The 25140-nt window shown below is 43.6% G+C and overlaps 1 protein-coding gene across 1 annotated transcript in view; it reads right to left on the bottom strand.

Annotated features, from left to right (window-relative positions):
- Window positions 1-25140, bottom strand: part of NECAB1 (N-terminal EF-hand calcium binding protein 1) — a 129827-nt gene that overhangs the window by 88005 nt on the left and 16682 nt on the right. Inside the window, exon 3 of the mRNA XM_034763243.1 lies at window positions 3179-3287. Within this exon, the coding sequence (XP_034619134.1) occupies window positions 3179-3287 (109 nt within the window). The remainder of the gene's footprint in view (window positions 1-3178; window positions 3288-25140) is intronic.

Genomic DNA, 25140 nt, shown 5'->3' with positions numbered 1-25140 from the left:
TGGAGTTTTTAATAGCATGTTGGGGGGGGCCTCAGAAAGCAAAAGGTTGAGAATCCCTGCACTATGTGATACATGAACTTGGCAAAAACAGGGCTGGCATTGTAAAAACACAAGCATTCCTAGGCGCTAAGTATTCAAGTAGGAATGCTAGAAACAAAACACCCTGATACAGGGTTGTTGTGTAGACACAATCCCCAAAGATGGTACAGGGACATGCTGACCTCTCTTAAAGATAAGGTCAGGATGACAGGTGATGGATAGACATGTTTTGATCAAATCAACAGGTACAAGGGTAAAAGTGGTAACTAACCATGTCAGAGGGGCCGAACGTAACTTCTTGTATCAGTGTATAAAAGACAGGTCGCAGAGGGGGTGTCTTTGTCCAGCCGAGGGGGAAGCAGAAAGTCCTTCACTGAGCTGAGTCCATTGTCACAGGCATACATGTATTGAGTGTGTCTCTGTAGCACACACAGGGGACTAATATTGTGCTTTATTGGCAATAAACCTGGTTGACCTTTGCTACTGCACTGAGTCTGTGGTCTTCTTGGGCAGTTTGATCAAGGTCTGCTGTATGGGCTATCTGGCCAGAGCCAGTGCAGCACGCAGAGAGAACACACATGCAGCCAACAACTGACAACAGTTGGATCAGGTGACTAGGTTTCACCTAGAAAGCCCTGGGCTATCATCATAAGAGGGAGCCTGCTTCATCAGAGATAGGGAGACTAGGGGCTAGGAAAGCTATAGGGCTCTCTGGAGAGTCCTAGGAGAGTGACCTGGGACCAGATACCCTGTGGAAGGAGAGAAACTGAGGCAGCAGCAGGGACTGGCGGTGCATGAGATCAGAAACTTCATGCACAATAGAGTTAGTGTCAGTTCCTGCATTAGTGTCTTCATCTATACCAGTAAGTACTACTGAGACAAGCAAACTGATCTGCTGAGTTCGCACTGTTTCTAAACAGAACCAAAAAGCCAATAATGATTGGTGCAAATGGGATGGCTTTATAACCTGTTAGGAACCAAAGGTAATAAATACCATCACTTCAGTAGCTTTTGGACCACAGAAATGGCACCCAAACTGAATGTAGTTCACATGAAAGGTACTAGATTGGTATCAGTATTAGATACACCTTGCTAATTCATACCAATAACTGGGAGACCCACTGAATTACTGAATGTGACCAGTTATCAGTAGGAGTGAAAGTCAATCTCTTCACAAGGATAGAACCACCAATTAAATGTTGGGCTTGGGGGATTTGGGGAGTTAATGTCAAAAGAGTACCTGCTGTGGACTCTGTATGATGGGCTGCTATGAATCAAAGCAAGGATGATGCATCACAAAAATACTTTGTCTATGTCTTTTGACAGCTACAGTGTCATCTACGTATGGCTAGTAACTGTGCTATATTATGTTTATGTAATGTCTTAGTAATGGTCCCCCTACAGTGGTCTGCTTCCCTGTCTTTGCTGCGAAGTGGGAGGAGGCCACCAGATTTGTGTGTGTGAATCATGCAGCATGCAGATTAGCCAAGTACTGTTCTGATTAGCTAGTAAACTACCATAGATACTCGATCATAAGCCGGTTCGTTTATTATCCGCCCCCCCACCCAAAGATGGATAAGTAAAAATGGAACATTTTTATGACCCATTCATAAGCTGACCCTATAATTCAGGGGTCAGCAAACTTTGGCTCCAGGATAAGCTGCTGGCAGGCCGAGATGGTTTGTTTACCTCGAGCGTCCGCAGGCACGGAGGTAAACCTAAGTAAACAAAGTGTCCCAGCATGCCAGCTGCTTACCCTGGCGGGCCGGGACAGCAACTGGTGGGGAAATGTTTTTGGGGGGGAGAAGCTGGGGGCCAGGGGAGTAACCCCTGTGACCACCCCCCACATGACCCCACCCCTATCCCGTGACCCCCATACTCTCCCCATCTCATCCCTTCCCACCTTCTCTGGGGAGGGCCAGAGGAGGATGTCTCTGGCCTGGCTGGAGCTGCTCCGGCAGGCTGGGCAGTATGGCTGCAGCCTGCTCCAGCAGGCCAGACCAAGAGGCACGGCCGCAGCGTGCTCCGGCGGGCCAGGCAGTGCGGCCACAGCCTGCTCTGGGGGGCGGGGCTGAGTGGCACGGCTGCAGCCTGCCAGCCCCGGAGCTGCATCTGCTTCGGAGGCTGGGGGGAGAGCAGCGTGGCCAGAAGCGGAGAGACTCTGGCCCCGCCTCTTCCCTTCTGGCTCTGCTGGCTGTGCTGCCTCTCCTTGCTCCCTCTGTTGGGGGGGGGGGGCTGTATCCCACCTCTCCCTCTCTATACCCGTTCATAAGCCGACCCCTTTCTCTGGTGCTTCCCTTTTTTACTAAAAAAATTCGGCTTATGAACGAGTATATACGGTAGTTTATACTTGGAATTAGTTGAAAAAAATCCAAACTTTCAATTATTTTTTATGGAACTTTTTTTTTTACTGTTCTTTAGTCTATACAAAGACTGCATACCATATGGGGAGGAGTGATACAATTTCCCCCCAGTGGCCTGGCAGTTGCATTAACCCACTGCAGAGAGAGAGATGCTTGGGACAAGGAGTTGATTCACTCTCTATACCCTTCAACCCTCAGCTTCTGCTCACCCTGCCAACAAGTCAGCCACGCTGAAATGTAATGTGAGTTTTGTGATTTCCAAGAAACATGAATGAAGACATCAATCCATTTCCTACAGCGCATCAAACAATCATCAGGTGGTAACGTTTGCTTACTACTTTCTATGATGGTTTCATGCTAATTACTTGGGGACAAACTTTCTGCTCAACACCCAATTCATTCTGTGAGGGCAGTAATCTACCCTCTCACCCTGCAGCTGTGTAGCTGTCTTAACAAAGCTACTCCAGCCTGAGAGCTGGAAAGGACCACAGCATCTCTTCCCTTTCCCTGATTCCACCTGCCCTCATGAGAGGACGTACAAAGTGTCTGAAGCCCACACCACATTCTACAAGCCTGTATTTCTGAATGTTTGGACACTTAAACATATGTAGATGATCAGCTGATGAGAAGTTTTGCTCTTACCTGAGTACATAATTGAGCATTATAATTTCCCTGAAACAACTCTCTTGTATAAAAACAGCTTACTTTTTTTTGCCAAAATTAAACTTTTTACAAATACAAAATGTAGCGCTTGGTTGTAAGCCGAGGATACTTACTCAGTATTGTGTGTATCAATGGTGTGAAAAACCTCGTGCAATTCTTCTCCACTCAGGACTCCATCAGCAAAGTAGGCTTTGAATTCCTCAAAAGACAGTTTGCCATCATCTGAAACCAAGAAGAAATCAAAACATCATTAGCTACGGATACAGTTTGTTGTCTCCTTTAATTTAATTAATCTGAACAGGAGATTTAAAAAAATAGAATCATGGGACTAGATGTTTAGATTAAATTTATTTGGAAACTTGATAACAGATTGTGTTCAGGCCACTTAGTGAGTATTAAATTAAATGCATCAATAATAGTAGTATATCTGTCAATCAACCTTTGCAGACAGGTAAAAGCAATTGACTACATAATGTAACATAGTATTTATGTAATCCTCCCTGCAAAATTTAACACAAGTGTTTTAAGCCATGGAGAGAAGGGTACTACCCATTTATTGTCTGACCCTGAGAGTAGCACCTTTTCTCCCATTTATATCTATATAGTTTGTTTGGTGAATGGCAAATGTAATTGCAGCTCTGGGTCCCATCATAAGACAGAAGAAATTCTAGTTTTTGCATTAGTGTTAGGAAAGCTTTATTGAAGAATGATGCCCAGCCACCTTTCTCTAAGTAATTTGCAAACTGGCAGGTCATGTAGAACTCTTCACCTCACTACCTTTGGTTGAAACCTAAAAATGGGTAAGTGCCATTCTCAAGAATGTACTGGAAAGAATCTCAAGACATTCTCTTGCTCATAGAATATCTTGGAAGCACAGAAAATAGCCAACTCCTGTCTGTCTGTATCTGTGAGATATTGCCTGTAGCAGACATCGTAAAGTAGACATCAGTAAACTGACTTAATTTAGGTCTAAGTTTTGCAGGTCTTTCTGGACCCTGGGCATCCATAGAAAAGTTCTACTTCTAATACTGCTCCTGCAAACATTACCTGGCAAGAAAATCTCCTGCCATCGTGTATATTTTTCTGTCAAAATCTTGCTGTTAGTAGTTGAACTCTTAGTTGCATCCCATTCTGTGGATGTCTACAAAGGCACCTGAATGTAAAGAGGGCTGAGAGCTTCGGTAGAATATTCTGTAGGACCTGCACTAGGAACCTCTCCATGAACTTCACAACTCTGCTCCTGACAATGTGACTAAATTGTAGACTGAATAATTTTAAGAGTTAGGGGCACCACGTTTCTACTCCAGGGCTAATGAACTTGACAGTTCCTGCCGGTGATTTTACAGACCCACATTGGTAAAGTATTAGGTGTTGCTGGGCTCAGCATTGCAATGCCTAGCTGATTTAGGAATCTAAATCTCATTTTCAGAAGGGATTCATTTAGGCACTTAGGAGCCCAAATCCCACTAGCAGTTGATGAGATTTAGACTTCTAAGTGCCTAAACCCCTTTTGAAAATGATATTTCAGCTCCTAAATCAGTTAGTCATTGCAATGCTGAGTGCAGCAATGTCTAATACCTTTAAAAAAATGGGCCAGAGTGCTTAGGGTTTGTCTACACTTAATATGCTACAGTAGCCCTGCTGTGCCAGTGCAGCTGCAGTTATTCCGTGTACACACTACCTACGGCAGCAGGAGGGATTCTCTTGTCGACACCAGTAATCCACCTCCCCGAGATGCGGTAACTCGGTTGATGGAAGCATTCTTCCATCGATCTAGTACTGTCTATATGGGGATTTAGGTCGGCTTAACTAAGATGAGGATTTTCACACCCTGACCGATGTAGTTAAACCAACCTAATTTGCTAGTGTAGACCACACCAAGTCTCAGACGGGACATGAGTCAACCCCATTTTCCAAACTAAAATACAGTCAACTTTTTTCATGCTTGGGTTTAACTTGTTCCAGCTCATGTCCATCCATAATTATACATCTTCACTGTTTGAGATAAGGCTAAACCACCACCACCACCACCACCTTGGCCTTTTGATGACTGATGGCTAGTTATAGGTGCCTAAGGGATGCCTAAGGCCTACTGCAATTTGAGAAAAGTACCATATCATGGGAATAGTTAGAAGAACAGTATTAGGAATTGCATTAACCCTGAGGGGAAACAAATAGTCTCATTATAATACTGCTACAGAATTATTTGGCAGAGTCTATTTCCTCTGCTTTTTACTTTGGCCTTAATTGTAGCATGCAGTGAACTAACATGACACAACATCCTTGACTCAATCTCTGCCCAACCTCTCTTCTCTAGTATTTCCCAACTATTAGCATTTCAGAGCTGGATTCCATATTAATTTGTTTGCTGGATGAAAACCTCTGATATGCACATTTTGTGGCACGCATACTTTTTAAACTGGCTTGTGTCACTGCAGTGTGGTGTGATACATCCTTCCAGGAGGATACAAGATAGGATTTTCAAAATCGCTTTAGTGATGTAGGAGGCTTGTACTCCTAAATCACTTAGGCATTTTTGAAAATTCCAGACATAGTAAACATTGGACACCAGCCACATTTTAAAACATGTTGGTTTGGATGTGTGGCTGCTGTTTTTCTGTGAGCCACAAAAATGAAATATGAGTAGACTGGTACAGTCTACACCAGGTATGGAGCCACTGCAATTGTCATATATGTATGTGGCTGCAAAGAACAATGGCCATTCTCCATTCTGGAAGGTGTGATTCTGGACTGCAAAGAGCTGCAGTCAGTGCCAGGCTCTGGTTGCTGTTGTATGTAATGTTTAAATAACAGTAATTGTTAAATACAAACTCTTTGCCTTAATAAGGAGAGCACACAGCAGACTCTGATTTTTTTAAAATACTATTTATTAGCGCTATCTGATTATACACCAAAGAATCTTCCTCTATGTACAATCTTCCTGTAACTACAGTGTGAAGACTGAAAAAACAGGACTGAGTGCACACATTCCAGTGTGTTTTTAACCAGTGGAATAATCTGACAAAGCATCACATTTTGAGCAATTCTTCTGATTGGAACACTTCAGAAATAGGCTTTGAATGCCTTCCAAGATCTTACTGTCGAAGTTCAGCAGAACTAATTGCCGGCAATTAATCACTGGATGTGATGGGCAAATAGCATGGATAACTGAGCCCATTCCCAGAGCAGTCTCAGGTAATTTTTATAAGTCATCCTGCAGTGCAGAACAGACTGCTAATACTACCTTCAAAAAAATTAGAAATAACAAAGAGATTGTCCCAATTAAACAGGAATCTCTAAGGAAGGTGACTATAATTATTAACTGCTAGAGTAGGACATGGACACTTGCCTTATTTAAGTCATGTTGTAGGAAGAGGATTTAGAGTATATTGGGATAATGAAAATAAAAACATAGATGAAACCAGACACAAGGTATCAAGCAGACACTTTGGGCCACTTTTTCAAAAAAAAAGTTGCCTCCTGTGTGCAAACCCATACGTACATGCTATTCAGATATTAGCATCTGCATATGCAGGTGGCAAGAATTTCAATCTGCAAGCCTTGTGATCTGTAGGCGAAAGTGGTAAATTGTATCACCTCTGCACACCGGTATTCTCAAAAATTGCAGCTGTATGTACTTTCATGGGCACAAGCAGCGGTTGGATTGCTAAGAGCCCTTTAAAAATGTAGCCCTTAGATTCTGTTACTGGGTGTTAAGTTGTGTTAAGTTAAGGGAATGAATTAGACAGGAGGCTCACTTGGGTAGGAACAGGAGGGGCTTCTATAAAGCCCAGGAGCTGAGGGCAGAAAGAGGCTGCAGGGAAGTGGTCTGTAATCACCCTTGGGAAAGGAGAGGGTTTGGGACTATAGAGGGTAGTCCACAGTTACTCCCTAAGAGGAGTAGACAGAATAATTTTTTCCATTAATCATAGAATATTAGGGTTGGAAGAGACCTCAGGAGGTCATCTAGTCCAATCCCCTGCTCAAAACAGGACCAACACCAACTACATCATCCCAGCCAGGGCTTTGTCAAGCCGGACCTTAAAAACCTCTGAGGATGGAGATTCCACCACCTCCCTAGGTAACCCATTCTAGTGCTTCACCATCCTCCTGGTGAAATAGTGTTTCCTAAATGTAGTAGTAGGGAGCTCACTAAGCCAATCTGTGTATGAGGAAGGAAATGCAGATTTCCATTTTCTCAAAATAACCTTTTTGGTCACTAAGATAGTTACAGCAATCCATTTCTAAACGTTAATTGGTAATGCCAACTCATGCAGCACCCCTAGAATACACAAGCTTGGAGAAGGAAAGATAGTGGCTCTTGAAGCTTTTGAGAGAGCACTGAATATGGTGTTTCAGAACACGTGCTTTTTTGACAGGTATTGAGGGTGTGCAAAAGTTTGGTATATAGCTGTTTGCATCTCCAGCATTGATTGTGTTTTGTCAATCTAGCCTTGAACACTATTCTGCATCCTGTAATACCTTTTTATATCTTGTTTATATCTTGTTCTGGAATAATCACAAGGCTAAAGAACTTGAAGTATCTTTTCCATTGAGCCAGATATCCTCCGAGGTCTCTGTTGAGGTAGTAAGGCTTTTCCCCTTTTTTGTCTCTGACTTTTGTTTCCATATTTCTTAACATGTTCTTCTAGAGGTGAGAGAGTTTAAACAGACCAATTTTCCCCTGTCCTTGCATGAATTCTTGAGTGTGGCCTGTGATGAAGTGGGAAATTTCTTAATGTTTTGTGAGTGTGTGCCTCTGTTTTCCCATGTGCTGCATATTTACTTAGGGGGTGGGACAAGTTGTGTGATCTTTGAAGAGACCCCTAGAGAGCAGATGTGACTGCCATCCAACTTCCTAGGCCCAGAGGATGGGCAGACAGTTTGTAACTTAGCAACTGACCTCCCCCTCCCCACCCCCGCCAGAGCCAGTCGGCTGTGACAAGAACAGAGAGATGAGGTAGAGCCAGGTGACTGGTTTGCCTTGGAAACACACAAAGGATGGAGGAGTGGCAACTGGGTATGACTGAGGGTGGGCTGTTGTAAGCTGGTCAGTCTCCTGGTCTGGAACTCAGGGGGAGAGCCAGGGCTCTTGGTCTCTCCAAGATGGACTTTGCTGTAACTTCCTGCTTTCTGTGCTAACCGGAAATGTTCTATGCTGAGTTCCAGATGACTAATGAATCCTTTTGGTTTACAATGCTGGCTGAGAGTCACTGCTGACTGTGGAAGTTAGGGGTGCATGGCCCCTTTGGGGTGTGTGTAAGGCTTCCCCAGGTGTCCTACTCAGGTGGACTCTCTGTGGGGAGCTCACGGCATGAACAGGGTGCTGAAAGCTTCGAACTCAGTCCCCGGAGGCACTGAAGCCAAGGAGCCCTAGTGAGTGTGTGCCTGGAGGTGGTGTCACACTGAAGAGGGTGCTGTCTGGGTTTCATTCAGAGCTGTTCCAGAGCACCAAGCCTGTGCACCCATGACATAACCACAGAAAGAAGAAACTATGGGACAGCAGTAGCTGCTATTTGTTATAAATGTAATTGAAGAATGCCAGTCTATCATCTTGTATTATATCTTTATTTTTTGTTATTCCTTTTTCCATCCAAATTATCTTAAGCGTAGAGTTGGCCTTAATCCTGAGGCGGAGATTATCCCAGGGTGGTATGAGAAGAGAAGTAGTAAAATTGGATGCTGTAATCGTCTTAAGGATGTTCCATGTAGATGCAAAGATTGGATTATTTCTTAAAGGAGGGGGTGGCCTCTTAAGGTATATAAAAGAAGAGAGGGAACCAGGCTGTACAGCTAAGCTTTTTTCGATCTGGAACCAGGACTGTGTGTACACAGAGCCACTGGAGGGGAATCTCTTTACAATGATAAGAACATAAGAACGGCGATACTGGGTCAGAGCAAAGGTCCATCTAGCCCAGTATCCTGTCTTCTGACAGTGGCCAGTGCCAGGTGCCCCAGATGGAATGAACAGGTAATCATCAAATGATTTTTTCCCTGTCGCTCATTCCCAGTTTTTGGCAAACAGAGGCTAGGGACACCTTCCCTGCTGGAATTCTAGATAATATAGATACAAATCTGGCAACCCTCTACCTCTAATTGCCCAAAGTTTCTAAGGGCCCTGTTTGACAAATTAGGTTGTTTTTTTAACCCATGTGAATTGCACAGTAAGCCTATTTATTTGCACAGAGTGAGAGAGAGATCTAGAAAGGCAATAGGCTAATGACATAAGTCACTCTTGGGGAGATGTTCATTTTGGCTATGCCTCTTCTCCCCAGTAAAGAGAGGGGGAGGAGATGACACCTCTCTACATCCTTGGAAATTTCTCTTTGCATATAGTCCACATTTATAGCAACAATTTTGGGAAGATTAGGACAGATCTTAATGTAAATAAGTTATTTCCTTGAATATTTGAAATGGGAAATGCTGAAACTGAGAAGGGTCTTTTAGATACATCCATTGCTTGTAGTTTATTCCAGTTAATGCAAAAAACACAGCTCTCCACAAAAATGTCAACTACAGTCAATAATGATGGAATTGATTTGAATGAACTCTTCAATAGAACAAAAATGTCATTAGCATATAAACTGATTTTGTATTCTCTCCTGTTTAGAGCTGCTCCATCAGTGGCTGAGTGGCATATGTACATTGTCAGTGGCTCAAGAGAGAGATTAAAAAGGAGGGACAGGTGTAAACTTTTAGAGAATAATTAAGGATTGGAACAATTTACCAAGGGTTGTGGTGGAGTCTCCGTGACAGACAATTTTTAAATTGAGTTTGGATGGGTTTTTTTCTAAAAGAGATTCTCTGGGAATTATTTTGGGGAAGTTCTATGGCCTGTGTTCTACAGGAGGTTAGACTAGATGATCACAATGGTTCCTTCTGGCCTTTGAATCTATGAATCCTACTTGAGGATTCTAGATGCTAATGTAATACAAATAACATTTCAAATCTTTGCAGAGGCTAACTCACAACAGCACACCCCTACTTCTCCAGAGAACACAACTGTAACTGTCCTAAGAGTTCTAGAACACTCAAGTAGAGCACCTCACCATGTTTGCTCTTCAACATGGGTCCATCCAACCCTGGGTCAAGAGAGTGTGCTCTGCCTTGGGAGTACAGCCCACTCTCATGGCCCAAGCCTTCCTTTTAAAGACCTACTTCCTCAATGGGGCCCAGCTGTATTGACAGTTTGTGTTGTGACAGGTATGTTCCCCCTCCCCTTTTCAAGGAAGCTTATTTATTCCTCTCCGTCTTGTTGGCAGCATCCACATACCCCATAACTCTCCTGTCAGCTCAAACCCATGAGTATAAAAGGCTTTTTATTTTTAGCTTCTCTGAGGCTGACAAAATTAGTGGGAGGGGAAGAAGGGGTCCTGCAGGGAAAATCCCTACAATTGAACAAACTCAGGAGAATATTTATGTGGTTCAGTTTGTTTTGTCATTTAAGTTAACAATAAAAGAGAAGTCAGGAAGGTGGTAGGCTTTGACTAAATCCTGTGAACTGTTTTAGGAGCAAGGTGGAAACTTTACCTGCTTTTACAGACTCATTTAATTTAAGCTCTCATTTAAGTTATCAGTTTTTCAATGAGTTGTGCGTGTGTAACTGTTGTAAACAATTGTGTTAAGGAACAGATGCAGCTTATGATCTGTGTTGCTCTTTGCAGAGATGATGGTAATCTGTTATTTTCCCTATACTCTTTGAAAGAGAGCAGTTTCAAAAAATTGAATTTTAATACAAAAAGTCCTAGTGAAACCTTCAAATATTCAAGATTTTGAAACATAACCATGGTGGCTGGTAAACTGCACAACCAAAAACACATGTTAGAGACAGACTAGGAAAACACACATGGAGGAGTTATTTCAATAAGGGTTAATATAAATCCACAAAGTGAGTATTTTGCCTTACAAACCTGATTGAATTTTTCTGGCAGTAACACAGAGAGAACAAAAGCAGTGAACACCATTAACCTGAGCTTTCCAAGACTGTTTTTAAATATGGCACATGAATACACAATATAGAAAATGCTCACTGGACACAGCGACAGAGCTACAAACTGTTGAATTCAAAGAGCAAGAGACTAGTGTGTTAAGGCAGCTCAGGATAGATGTGGTAAATAGTGAAGTGATACTACAGTCTGTAAGTATAGCCAAAATTTTCCCTTGTAATCTGTATATCAAACTAACTGAGCAAAGAAATATTCATTTAGGCAATGATTCAAGTGTTAAGAGAAGGAATAAATAGAAAGGAGTAGGGCAATAGAATACTGAGTGACTTGGATGGACTAGGAGCTTGGGTGGTGCTTTATACAAGTTTTTGTAGACAAAAGAAGATGATGTGAAGGGCAAATGAAGATGGATGAAGGATAGATGTAAAACACCCCAAAAGACAAGGCCATGGGTGAAATCCTGACCCCACTGAAGTCAATGGGAGTTCTACTGGGATCCCTCCACACTGAAGAGCAAACCTTCTGTTCCTCTGCCATGTCTTCATTCAGCAGAAGTGAGTGGGTCACATTCTGATTGATTATATCAGCGTAACTCTATGATAACTCCACTTAAATCAATAGAGCTACTCCAGGTTTTTGCGGGCAGATCAGAGCTGAATTTGGCCTACTGTATCAGAGCACTAATAACAAGGCACAAACAAAAGCCAAGGAAATAAACAGCTAAGCCTATAGCATTCACACTTACTTTCAGAAGCTGAACCAACCATCTGCATGAAGTGCGAACAAAGTTCTCAGTCTGAGATTGTGTAAACCATTCAAACAATTTTTGGGGTGGTTCTAAAAGTTTGAGTTCACATGGCTATTCTTCGTCTTCTAGTGACACGGTGGCTCACTCATGACACCTCATACAACAAGTACAGAGAATGAAGTGGAGGTGGCCTGAATCCAGATATTTACCACAATCCTGCCTCCTTCTCTGGCCATAATGAGGCAGGGGTCCTCTGGAAAAATAGTACATTAATATGTAATTAAATACTGGACTGCAATGCATGTCCCCAGGGAGCAATGTTAAGGATTTTCGCTCTCCCTTTCGCTCTTTGATTTTCCGCTCAAACTCACAAGCGTTGTGCAGATTCAAAATTGGGCAAATTGAATTTCTGTTTCAGCTAAACATTTGGAGGTTTGTTCATCGCTGTGTTTGACATGAAAAGAGACAGATGGTAGCTGCAGATAATCACCCTTAAAGTCTAAATAAAATGTCAAAAGTGACAAAAAGCCAAACAAATCAAGGTGGCACAATATTTTGCTTTGGACATGCAGTTTTCTGTGACACAACTGCCATAAACAGCTGTTTGAGAATCTAAATACAGCTGCCATTTGGCACTAGAGACACAGTGTGAATATCAAATGAGTGTTCTGTGAACAAGCTTTTCTTAATAAATATCATCTTTGACTGTAGTTTAATCATTGACAGAGATGCTTTCAGTGATCCATTTACTCAAACTGCCTCCTTTACCTTTCAAAAAAGAGAGCTTCAAATGTTGTAGCATTGGTTATGCATGAGGAAGGAAAGTGCATGATCAGTGTTCTCTCTGGGAACCTTTCTTGACCATGTATCAGAGGGGTAGCCGTGTTAGTCTGAATCTGTAAAAAGCAACAGAGGGTCCTGTGGCACCTTTGAGACTAACAGAAGTATTGGGAGCATAAGCTTTTGTGGGTAAGAACCTCACTTCTTGACCATGATTGACTCAGAGAGAAGAGAGGTCTATAGTATCGGTTAGGATACAGAACCCTGAGGCACTCCTCTATTTACCTCGTTCTACTCTTAAGGAGACCTGATCCTGTGCCATTAAAGTCACAGGGAGTTATGCCAATAGGGAGCAGGATTGTGTTTTATAGTGGTTTGTTTTCTATTGCTTAACTTGTTAAATTAATAATCCCTGAGCAGACTTTGCCTCTTGCCTCATGGTTATTTATTTTCACTAATGATCTTATGAAAAACCTAATCTCAAGCTTTTTGAAAATCCAAGTAAACAATGTCCACTTTTATCTATTAATTTAAAAAATTCCTGACAGGTTATAGGGGCTTTTTCAGAGGCTATGAAGGTTTGACCCTGTCCTGTTTTCATCTAAGAGCTGTACTAGGCTGTCTTTAGTTACACTCTGAGCTGTGATTCACCAGAGCATTACTCTAATGGTATACCAGTGTAAACTTGCAGTAGCACAGTGGTCAGTCAGGCCCTCCATCAGTTTCCTTGGTACTGAGATGAAGTTCACAACTAGATCACCCTCAATAAGGTTCTCTTAAAGCAACACCTCAGAGTATCCTCTGCCTTTTTGGTCTTCAGGAATGGCTGCTGTTTGTAAGAATATGCTTCGTACCTTTACCAATGTGTCTATTTCACACTTTGTTTCCCTCATAATCCTCAAATATCATTTGGTCCAGGTTATTTAGTGCAGTAGAGCTGAAATTTCTACCTTACAGACTTCAGACTCTGTCATGGGTAAATATAAACAGAGGATGATTCATGAAAGACAAATGTTTCTGAATGCAGTGTTGTTGTAGCTGTGTTGGTTCTTCCAGGATGTAAGAGGGGGGGATATGATCGTGGTCTATAAAATCATGACTGGTGTGGAGAAAGTAAATAAGGAAGTGTTATTTACTCCTTCTCATAACACAAGAACTAGGGGTCACCAAATGAAATTAGTAGGCAGCAGGTTTAAAACAAACAAAAGGAAGTATTTCTTCACACAACACACAGTCAACCTGTGGAACTCTTTTCCAGAGAATGTTGTGAAAGCCAAGACTATAACAGGGTTCAAAAAAGAACTAGATAAATTCATGGGTGATAGGTCCATCAATGGCTATTAGCTAGGATCGTCAGGAATGGTGTCCTAGCCTCTGTTTGCCAGAAGCTGGGAATGGGCAACGGGGTGGATCACTTGACGATTACCTATTCATTCCCTTTGGGGCATCTGGTATTGGCCACTGTCGGAAGACAGGATACTGGGCTAGATGGACCTTTAGGTCTGACCCAGTATGGCTATTCTTACGTTAAGTTTTCCATCTTACACAAAGCTTTTCTTCAGGCCTACCTCTCTCTCCAACAGAAGTTGCTCCAATAAAAGATATTACCTCACCTACCTTATCTGTCTCAACTTTTCTGAAGTCATTCCTTCCCTAGACAAATCTAAGTTATACCAAACTCCAGTATCATTTGCCTGGGGAACATGGCCTCAAATTGTTTTGCAAGCCTAGCTTGCTTTTGTATGCCTTCTCCACTGTCTTTCATAAACATGATTTATTTAACCTCCGGCCACAGCTCCCTGTCTGCCTTGGAGTCAGAATACTCCTAGATATCATATGCAGATGGACAAAAGAAGGAGCTATACACTGTACCTTCCATTGTAGCTCATGAGCACTTATGATACATTTTCACAAGAGTTTTCATTTTGTCTATTGTAGAAGCTTTCCTTCAAAGATCTCCTTCAAAGACCTATACTTTAGTTAATTAAAACTCACATCTCCGTGAGGCCATGCCCATCTTACAAGAGGTCAGTGAGACAGATAGATTAAATGACTTCCCCACAGTGAGTCAGCAGTAGAACCAAGACTAGAGCCTAGGAGATATGGCTGCCAGTAAGTTGCTTTAACAGTTAGCAGCTCCCACATGGGAAATCCACATGCAGGGGAACTATATTGTTTTTTTGAGCTCAAAGACAACCCCATGTGATTAAAAAAAAATACATAAAAATAGTGGGGCACATGGTGCATCCAAATGTCCTTCTCCAAATGAGACATCAACATGTGTACACACCCAGCAAAAGGGAGCTATGGTGAACACAAGATGTGCAAAAGGCAGAGAAAAGTATGGAATTGCCACAAGATCACAGGGCAGAAGGGAGTTAACCAAAACAGTTCCCCTTCCCGCCCTTTGTTTATTTTGTCTACTCAGAATGTAAGCTCTTCAGCTCAGAAACTCTCTAACAGTATTCAGACAATACCTATCACAAGGGGACCCCAATCCCAGTTGGGGTCTCTCAGAGCTACAATTCCTAATACAACTATAGTTTCCACAAAGGAAATGTGAAACCCCCTCAGGGTTGAGAAACTGGTTAAAGGCCAGTTGGACTATTCATTCCACCTGGGTGGTAATTAGTTACTTACTTGTCAAACAGAAGGTACCTCTACACTGCAATAAAACACCCATGGCTGGCCCTGGCCAGCTGACTCAGACTGCTAGGGCTGGGGCTGGGGCTGGGGCTGGGGCTGGTGGGCTATAAAATTGCAGTGTAGATGTACAGGCTCAGGCTGGAGGGGTTTGGACTATCAGCGTCTCAGCCAGAGGACTGAGTGGGGTGCAAAGCCAGAGGGCAATGAAGATGGAAAACCCCTGCAACTTTGCACCTGGACACATGAGGGTGAATGGGTGATGAGTGCACATGATTACAGGCAGACTTTCAGTAGTGGGGGATGTCACGTGATGCTGGGAGATCATACAGCTAAATGGAATCCTTGTCATGATAATGGTCACTGTCCAGCATGTCATGCATTAGAGTGAGCAGATGTGGGGAAAAATTTATTCAAGCCACTAACCTAAAGTGAGAACTCCTCATGGTTAGCTCCCACATGTACAGTATAAAGTAGCCAGTAAGCAGGGCTAGTTTTAGCATTTCTGACTAATTGTGTAGTGAAGAATACAAGGGCTACTATATTTGTATCGTCCTAAATTAGCAAGACGCATATGCACAGTGCAATTCCATTTCAGTTTGCTTACTGGGAAATAGTTTTTGAAAAGCACCATCATCCTTTACAAAAATTATGGCACATGCACAAATTACAGTTTTCAGCTCTCATAATGGGGCTAAACCACAACTAATTTTCAGTGAACCACACAAAAGCTTTCCTCCTTCCTAAGCAGCATCCCTCTCCCAGGTGCAAATTATTAAGCAAGGTAGGGGAGAATCAGGGCCTATGTCTTTAAATTTGCTCTTTCTCAAAACTTAAAAAAAATATGAAAAGGAGGATTTTGAAGCGCTGAAAAAGGATAAAGCACAAAGCAACAATCTTCCATCCCCAGCATTTAAGCTGCATCTCTTAACCTTTCTCAGCTTCAAGTCCCCGTGGAATAAGAGGGAGGCATTCACTATCATACAGGGCAACAAAAGATAGGGAGCCTTGGCTGGCAGCCAGCAGCTTATGAATACAGAAAAGTGAGCCAGACTGTCACAATGATCTGAAAAGCTTTCACTGAAAAGCTAGGGTTCCTAAATTAATTTTAAATGAGTTAATTGGGCTGAAGAACAAGATGGAGAACGAGAGAAACTACTGACATGTGTCTCCAGCTCCGGAGAGCATCATCTATACGGTAGAGCGTATGAAATTGAAGAGATCCAAACAAACCACTTCTTTCTGCTTTATAAGCACCAAGGGCCAGATCCTCAAAGGTACTTAGGCACCTAATAATTTCAGTGGGTGTTAAGTGCCTAACCTGCTTAAGTGCTATTGAAAATCCTACTAAGTGCTTATCTGCATCTTTAGGCATCTAAATACCTTTGAAAATCTGGCCTTAAGTGCCAAATTCAGACCACATTCACTTTTAGGGCGGAACTAAATGTAACTCGAAATTCAGCTTAAATACAGGCCCATAATTAGACCTGACCCATCCTTCAAAACTGCTATGCAATTTGCCCTTGCAGAGGCAGTCAACGTGACTTATAGGACACCAAGATGAGGGAGCATATGTGCAAAAAGACACTTCCATGTCCCAGCCCCACATTCTAGCTACAGAGGGCTTGTACAAAATTGCCCTAGGCATGGCTGCCTCTTTTCCTTCATTAGACCAAGAGTTGTCCTGGGCATAGAACTATCAGCAATAGATTCAAACATGGCATGGACAACTTCAATGATTTAAAATCATTTTCTCTGTCTCTCTTACTTTTGCCTGATTTGACTCAGTGGATGAAGAGCTTGGAAGCTGACCCGGATGCAAGGAAATGAAAGAAAAACGTGAAGTGTGAAGAATTGCAAACAGCACATAAGCTGAAAAAATATTGATGAAGAGTGCAAAGGAGACGTCAAGTAATGAATTTTAATGTGCTACAGAATAATAGATGTTTGTCTATTACATTCAAGGCACTAGAAATAAAAAAAAGATACAGATCCTTAACCAGCCTGGCAAATGCACTGTGCTTCAATACAGATTGTGGTTTTGGATAGATATAAGTGGTAGTATGCTCATTTCACAGATGGAGAAGCTACTTTACATAAGCAGACCCAAGATCACACAACATCTCAGTGGCATAGCTGGAAAGAACTCAGAAGTTCTGGCTCACAGTCCCCAACTATAATCATAGTTTTTCTGTAGAATGATTAATAGATTTTAAGGTAAGTAAAATCCATTTATTCATTGTAGGAGAATTTTTTGAATTCTTAGTGATTCTTCACTAGCTCTGAGCACTCTGCAGCTGACTTCCCAGTGACCTGCTGCACACTGTGGTTAGATGTTGGCTGTGTGTGTGTTTATTTAGTGTGCTGTCCCAGCTCTGCACAGATAGCGGAGATAGCAGACCTCAATTAAACTGCCCAATAAATTCACAGACTCGGTTTTCAGCAAAGGCGCCCGGCCACGTTCATTGTCAACGAAGCATGGTAATAGCACCCGGCAGATTCTACGAGGATACTAAGACATGTATGCTCGTGACAGTGGACACAGCTCACTCAGAGGCAGGACTTTCCATTCCCCCCTCAGCTGGTCAAAGACACTCCCTCTGAGATGCATCTTTATTCACCAATACAAACAAATTGCGTATTACCTCTGATGTATTAGGGTGCCACCCATTCCCTTGTATCTGTTGGTTTGATTAAAACATCTCTATTTATTATGCTGTCATCCTGACCTTATCCTTAAGGATGTTGTCAGTGTGTTCCTGTTATCTTTGGGAAATGTGCTGGTATTGAGGTGTTCTGGTACTACCCTTCTGGAATATGCTTGCGTGAGTGCTCTGTGCCCAGCACCTCTTAGGAATATATGTTTTTGCAATATTAGCCCCGTGCTTGCCAAATTCTGTGAGCAGGGCCTGCCTTTTGCTCAGAACCTGACTTTGCTTCATGTTGGCAGAGTTTTAACCATTTAGTTCAGGCCTCAGGCCTCATACTAGGCCTCTAATGCAAGGGCTTATGTCTCAGGATCTCTTCCTACTACACATACCATCTATTCCTCTCCTTACTGGCTGTCCCCTACTATGATGACCTGCCACTATTCCTTCCATGATAACTTTCTTGAGATTATTTCCATCTCTACACCTGATGTGACCAAAGCATGTAAGTTTGTGCCTGTTGCTTTCCGACAGCAGGATCTGTTTCTCTTCAATAATATTTCTAACATAAGTATTCCATCATCTTGTCTATCCAGGAGATATGCAACAGTCTTCCCCAGCACCATATATCAAAAGCTTCAATTTTCTTCTTGACACAGGGCCGCCCAGAGGGGGGGGCAAGTGGGGCAATTTGCCCCAGACCCCGGGCTCCGCAGGGGCCCCCATGGGAAGGGTTGAGGCTCCCTCCGCGGCCCCAGCCTGACCCCGCCTCTGCCCCTCTCCTGGAGCCTCAGCGCATCCAGGAGCATCCCTGGCTCCGGCGGGGCCTGAGCTCCTCCCCGCTCGGAGCCGTGTGGTAAGGGGGCGGAACTACGAGCTCCGGGCTGAGCAGCGGGAGCTCAGGCCCCGCTGGAGCTCGCAGCCCAGCCCCCTTACCACGCGACTCTGAGCGGGGAGGAGCTCAGGCCCCACCGGAGCCATGCTGCGGCGCTGTCCAGGGACGCTCCTGGATGCGGCGCGCTGAGGCTCCAGGTGAAGGGGGAGCCGGGGGTAAGGGGCCCGGGCCCGGGGGTGGGGGGGTTGGATAAGGGGCAGGGAGGGGGCAGAGGTTGGGGGGGGCGGTCAGGGGACAGGGAATGGGGGGGTTGGATCATGGGCATTCTGGGGGTCTGTCAGGACTCAGCGGGGGGCTGCATAGGGGTTGGGACAGTCAGGGGACAGGGAGCAGGGGGCGTTGGTGGAGGTGGGGTCCTGGGGTGGTGGTTGGGGAGGGTCTCTGGGGGACAGTGAAAGGACAAGGAGCAGGATGGGTCGGGGATTCTGAGGGGGGCGGGCAGTCATGGGGCAGGAAGTGGGTGGGGGTCGGATAGGGGGCAGGGCCAGGCTGTTTGGGAGGCACAGCCTTCCCTACCCTAAAGCTCATCAGCAGTTTGAGGCTTGCAGAAGAGCCAAGCTGTTAGCTTTCCCATTAGGGCTGCCGTCCCTTTCCCTTCTCAAATGCCAAATTATAGTCTATATTTAATTTCAGTGCCATAGGGAGATTCATGTCAGGGGAGGGATTTAAAATTTAATTTCATTTAAAATTAGCCACTGGGGGAGGGATCATATGAGAAGAGCAATATCCTACACCACCTACCTCCTTCCCAACCCTACCAAGGGAGACCCCCCACCCCTCCCCTGCATTCCCTGAGGTTTCAGAGAGGTTAATTCAGTGTTTCTCAAACTTTTGTACTGGTGACCCCTTTCATATAGCAAACCTCTGAGTGTGACCCCCCCCTTATAAATTAAAAATACTTTTTTATATATTTAACACTATTATAAATGCTGGAGGCAAAGCGGGGTTTGAGGTGGAGGCTGGCAGCTCGCGATCCCCAGTAATAACTTCGTGACCCCCTGAGGGGTCCCAACCCCCAGTTTGAGACACCCTGGGTTAATTTAATTTTAGTACCCTATGTCCATTCACATGCATGTGCTATTTTGAGCATTTCAGTTTTCACAACATAGTCTCATCCCAGATTCTGGAACAAGCTCAAATGCTCAGTTCATGGAGTATGTACATAAGCTATACTAAAGACAAACCCACAGTAACCGTCTCCAGTTTGTGAGGGACCCCATGGAGCCAGTCTCTAGGAAACAGATAAATGCATGGAGGTTAGTCCATTAATGGCTATTAGCCAGGATGGGTAAGGAATGGTGTCCCTAGCCTCTGTTTGTCAGAGTGTGGATGGAATTGAATGGCAAGAGAGAGTCACTTGATCATTAACTGTTAGGTTCACTCCCTCTGGGGCACTTGGCATTGGCCATTGTCGGTAGACAGGATACTGGGCTGGATGGACCTTTGGTCTGACCCAGTATGGGTCATATGACACATATGAGTCAAGGAAGCCAGAGAGTATTAGAACCCTGGAAAAATCTCTGATTGGATGGGCTCAGGCGTTTGGTCACAAGCTCAAGTGGTTCAAAAGTTTTGGATTTTTTTTTAAGCAGAATTTGTTTATTGTTTCTTTAAACAATCAAACACAGCAAGCAGCAAATATTTGGCCACACGCTTCTGAAACCCCAAACCACATTCAGGTTTTGGCAGACTAATTTCAGCTTTTCAATTAAAAAAAACACAACAAATTTTGAAGGAAAGCAGACATTGTCCATGATTTTTTCTGCTTTTTTAAAACCCCTAGTTTTCGATCCAAAAAAAGTTTTGACGGAAAATATTTGTCCAACCCTTTTAATGAGCTTTAGTGCCTTTTAGCACTAGCTGATGCTGAGAACCAGTGATACCTTGTAAAGAAGTTTTCTCAAAACTGGGTTTGTGCCAAGATGCAGAAGGTTTATTTTTCCCTGGGCCGCCCGTGTGTGTGTGGGGGGCAAGTGGGGCAATTTGCCCAAGGCCCCAGAGGGACCCCCATGAGAATATAGTATTGTATAGTATTGCAATTTTTTTTTATGGAAGGGGCCCCCGAAATTGCTTTGCCCCAGGCCCCCTGAATCCTCTGGGCGGCCCTGTCTTGACAGCAGCATTAATTTCTGTGATTCACATCCAAATGTCACTATGGACAAAATTAAGCTTTTCACCAATCAAACCTTCATACAGTTTGAGATGACAGTTTTTCCAAACTTCTATAGGTGTAGGTCTGTAGGCATACATCTTGCTAGGCGTGAGTAAACTTGCCTGTAGCTTGATTTGAGTGCCAGATTAAACTCTAAACAAGAGAGTGTGACAGACTGTGTGCTGGAGATGGTGTTTTTGGGCTACTTGAGATAAGTGGGAATACCCTGAATTGATAACTTAGAAATGTGGATAAGGTGAAGACACAAGTGATGAGTTCCTTACACAATCTTCAAACGATTGGTCCTTACATGATCTGTATGATGTCCAAACCAATTAAATTCAAGAAGCATAGATGTTAGTACAGGGCCGGTTCCAGCTTTTCTGCCGCCCCAAGTGGCAAAAAAACCCAAGCGGCGGCACTTCAGCGGCAGCTCAACCGTGCCGCTTCTTCTGCGGCAGTTTGGCGGCAGGTCCTCCCTCTCTTCCTCTTCGGCGGCAATTCGGCGGCAGCTCAAAAAGGAAGAGAGGTAATGAGGGACCCACCACCGAATTTCCGCCAAAGACCCAGACTTGCTGCCCCAATACCAGACGGAGTGCTACCCCTTTGAATTGACCGCCCCAAGCACCTGCTTGCTACCCTGGTGCCTGGAGCCGGCTCTGTGTTAGTAGCTAGTAGTGTGTGACATGATTTGGAATTATGCTATCACTCTGTATATAAACACCCTGGGCCTGGCCAGTGTGGGCTTAGAGCTGGTCCATGCCTAATAAAGGAACCTGAGTGATGAGCTGGAGTCGAATTGAGTTTGGATCCCAGAGAACTGGATGGAGTGTTCTCCAAAAATGGATGAGATGTTCTGGATAAGCCAAGTGCAAACGGTTTCGAAAGGAATCACAGCAATGCCATGGCTGAATGAGCCATTCCTAATCTTCTTCCAATTTCTATGGAACACCCTCCTTTATTGGATATCTATGATCCCAAATAATTAAATTCATCTACTGCCTCTATGGCTTGACCATTAATTGTGATGTCTCCTTTCATCTTGTTTTTGTTAATTATGTCAACATACATGCATTTCATTTTTGCTTCATTCAGCGATAAGCCATATTCCTCACTGGCTGTTTTTACAAACTACAACATTTCTTGAATTGTTTCTGTGGTGGTAGCAAAGAGCATCATGTCCTCAGCATATCTGAGGTCAGTTAAGAGGTGTCTACCAGTGGAAATCCCAGCAACTTCCACTTTGTCAAAACCTTCCAGGGCTAGCCTCATAATAAATGTGACCAACAGCAGGGGCAGTGAGTGGTTTCCACTGGGCAGGGTGTGACACAAGGGTTTAGTCTGCCCTCAAGCCCCTTCAACATATACACAGAATTTAGGACCTAAGGGACCATTACGATCATAAGATCTGACTCCCTGTATGCCACAGGCCATAGAACTTCACCGTGTGATTCCTGCATCTAGAACCCAGTATTAAAGTCAGGAATTTGCAATGCTCTCAGCTTTGAGTGCTTCAAAAACATTTTACTTGTAAATCGCTATCACCATAACTAAGATTTAGTGAAAGCCACGGTCCCATAGAAGTTTCGCATGTAAAAATCTATGTTTAGCATGCAATTGAGCTATCAATCAAAAAAACCTTGAAATATGGAAATGGAATTCAGATCTCTGAAGAATGGAACTTGTTACCAGATATTTGACTGATCATAACAATGGTACAATTCTATCATTGTTAAGTTCATTTATTCTATGTAAATTACATGACATATGAATTATGAATGAGAACTAAGTGTATACATTATGAGTCAATCATGATGAGGTGCTGAGCAGCTGCAACTCCTGTTGGAACCTGCGGGAGCTGTCGGTTCTCAGTCACTCGCTGAATTCTGCCTTATATTAAAATTATCCTGAGTCCTTTGGCAGTACCCTTTTGATGAGCCATTGTTTGCATTGTGTTGGAATTGGGGTGAAACCAAGACTCCCTCGCAGTCCATATGACTGACTTCATTGGAGCCAGGATTTCGCCCACTGTACTAATGTTTAAGGTAATTCTGGACACAGGAGAGCATATGAAATTATCAAACCAGATATGATGCTAGTGATGCTCTTTTAAGACTATTTAACAGTCTTTATAATGCACATTTAAAAACCACAGGACTAAGTGACGACTGAGTACCTGTGTCATAGAAAGATTGGGATGTATGGAATGAAAACATATCAATGTGAAAACAGTAACAATTTCTGAAGGCGAATCTAATCAGAATGCAAGTTTTATCAAAAAATTCCACTTAAGTTACTTGCTGAAAGAGAATATTTTTCAAAAAGCTCAGAGCTTGCAGCAATTAAAAAAAAATCTGACAACAAGCTAGACTAAGAGTCATGAGAGAGAGAGAGAGAGACAGAGAGAGAGAGAGAGTGTGTTGATCTTGATATTATAATATTTTATATTGGATCTGCAGGTTTTTTCCACTGGGCACTTGGTATTCAGACCAGGCTCTCTTGATCCTTTGTTTTGGTCTGTGCACTTGGTTTTTATTTTTTCATCATTTAGTTGCAGTCATTCTTCATCACATGCTGAGTAATGTTCCTATCTGTACACAAATAGAGGCATCTACATTTAACTTGTCTCTTGTAGGTCTGCCTATTGCAGCTCTTTGTTTTTATCAGGTTGCTGATTAGAGCTGGCCTTAATATTATTGGGTAAGGTTGTGAAAATAAATTTGGGATCCCAACCTCAAAATGTAACCAGATCCTGGCCATTATTGTGATTGCAGCAAGGTGGGTTTTAACATATGCCAAAACTTTACTGAATCATTTCATATAAAAGTGGGTGGGAGAATCTTTGTACTAATACCAACCTCTTGCTGCAGGAGAAGTGGAGCACGTGTAGTTTGTTCTGGAATCCATACATGGTTCCCAACATCTACAAGTTTATCAAGCTTCAGTTGTCCAAAGAAGCTGGGGGCAAGTGGGGGTGCTGCTAGGTTCCCAACCACTGTAGGGTTCAGTGCGCTGGCTGAGGAACTTCAGCATGTTCTTCAGGATTTACAAACTTATTAATTATCACAATGAACGTCCAGCGAGGTTGATATTTTACACATGGGAAAACTAATGCACAAAGGGTAAGTGGCTTTACCAAGGCCTCAGAGAGTCGGTGTCACAATGGGAGAGGATGTGAATTAAATGCAGACAACCATCTGGGAGGTAGCTTGCAGAATCCTTTGTGCCATCACTGACAGTTCAGCTACCACTACCACTCTGTTTTGAACTGGTCTGGAGTCAAGTAACTGGTTATTCACGTCCCCCAAAGCCCAGCCTCGGATGCCTTTAGGAGTGGACTAGATTAGTAACAATTTCAACCTTAGCCATTAGTTGTGTTTTCAAGGCTATCTCCACACAGACCAAAGCTTTTAAAAGGCTGAGAGTACGTACACTTTGCATATAGAGGTCCCCAGAAAATGAAGAGAGCGTGTGCAGGCCTCATTACATAGCAGGCAGCCCACAGAGAGTTGAGCCAACGTACTAGTGGTGGTCAGGCCAAGCTCTCCCACCCCCCGAGAGAGGAAAGCAGAAACTAGCGAGTTCCACCCTCATTCTCTGAGCGATAGCTGTGAAATCTGAGGATGCTAAAGGGGAAAAGGGCAGTCAGGAGAGAGGAGGCCCCTCCTCACACTCAGCTGCAGAGAGGTGGAGAGAGACTAGAAACACATCAAGATGCAGGTGCTGTGCAGCGTCAGGGCACTGCCCTGTGATTCTTGTGTGGCACTTCATGACTTCATTTAATGGTGAAGCAGCTCTCCAGCAAATCAAGGATAAGTGTCACTTTCTGAGATCAAGAGATCTGGTCTCAGCGCCTGCCCTTCGCTCTTTCTTTCTGTATTAACACAGACTGTTTGCTGGTGGATTATTGGGGATATAGGGAGTATGTTTGAATGTCCACCCTCGTGCAAACAGGGAAGGAGTATAGGAGGATTTTTGGCTCAAGGACCCATGGTCAGAAGAGGCCCCAGTGACCAGTAACTGGTACAGTGCATGCTTGATTGTGGCCAACTGACCACATGCTGCTGATGCAAGACCCTGGTTCCATGGTTCAGCCCTGTGTCCTTCAGACCATGTCAGAAGGTGAGTGAGGGGATTAGTACAGACAGGAATGGAATCATGTGGTTCCAGTGCAGCCAGCATGCATGGCACACACTGTTGGCTGTGGGTAGAGGGAGTGAAGATTGTTTTGCAGGGAGAGATGGGGAAAGCCAAAGTTTTGGT

Source organism: Trachemys scripta, chromosome 2 (genome assembly GCF_013100865.1).
Source record: "Trachemys scripta elegans isolate TJP31775 chromosome 2, CAS_Tse_1.0, whole genome shotgun sequence".
NCBI classification, from domain to species: domain Eukaryota; kingdom Metazoa; phylum Chordata; order Testudines; family Emydidae; genus Trachemys; species Trachemys scripta.
The sequence above is the reverse complement of the archived record's forward strand: the minus strand, read 5'-3'. Positions and strand labels throughout refer to the sequence as shown.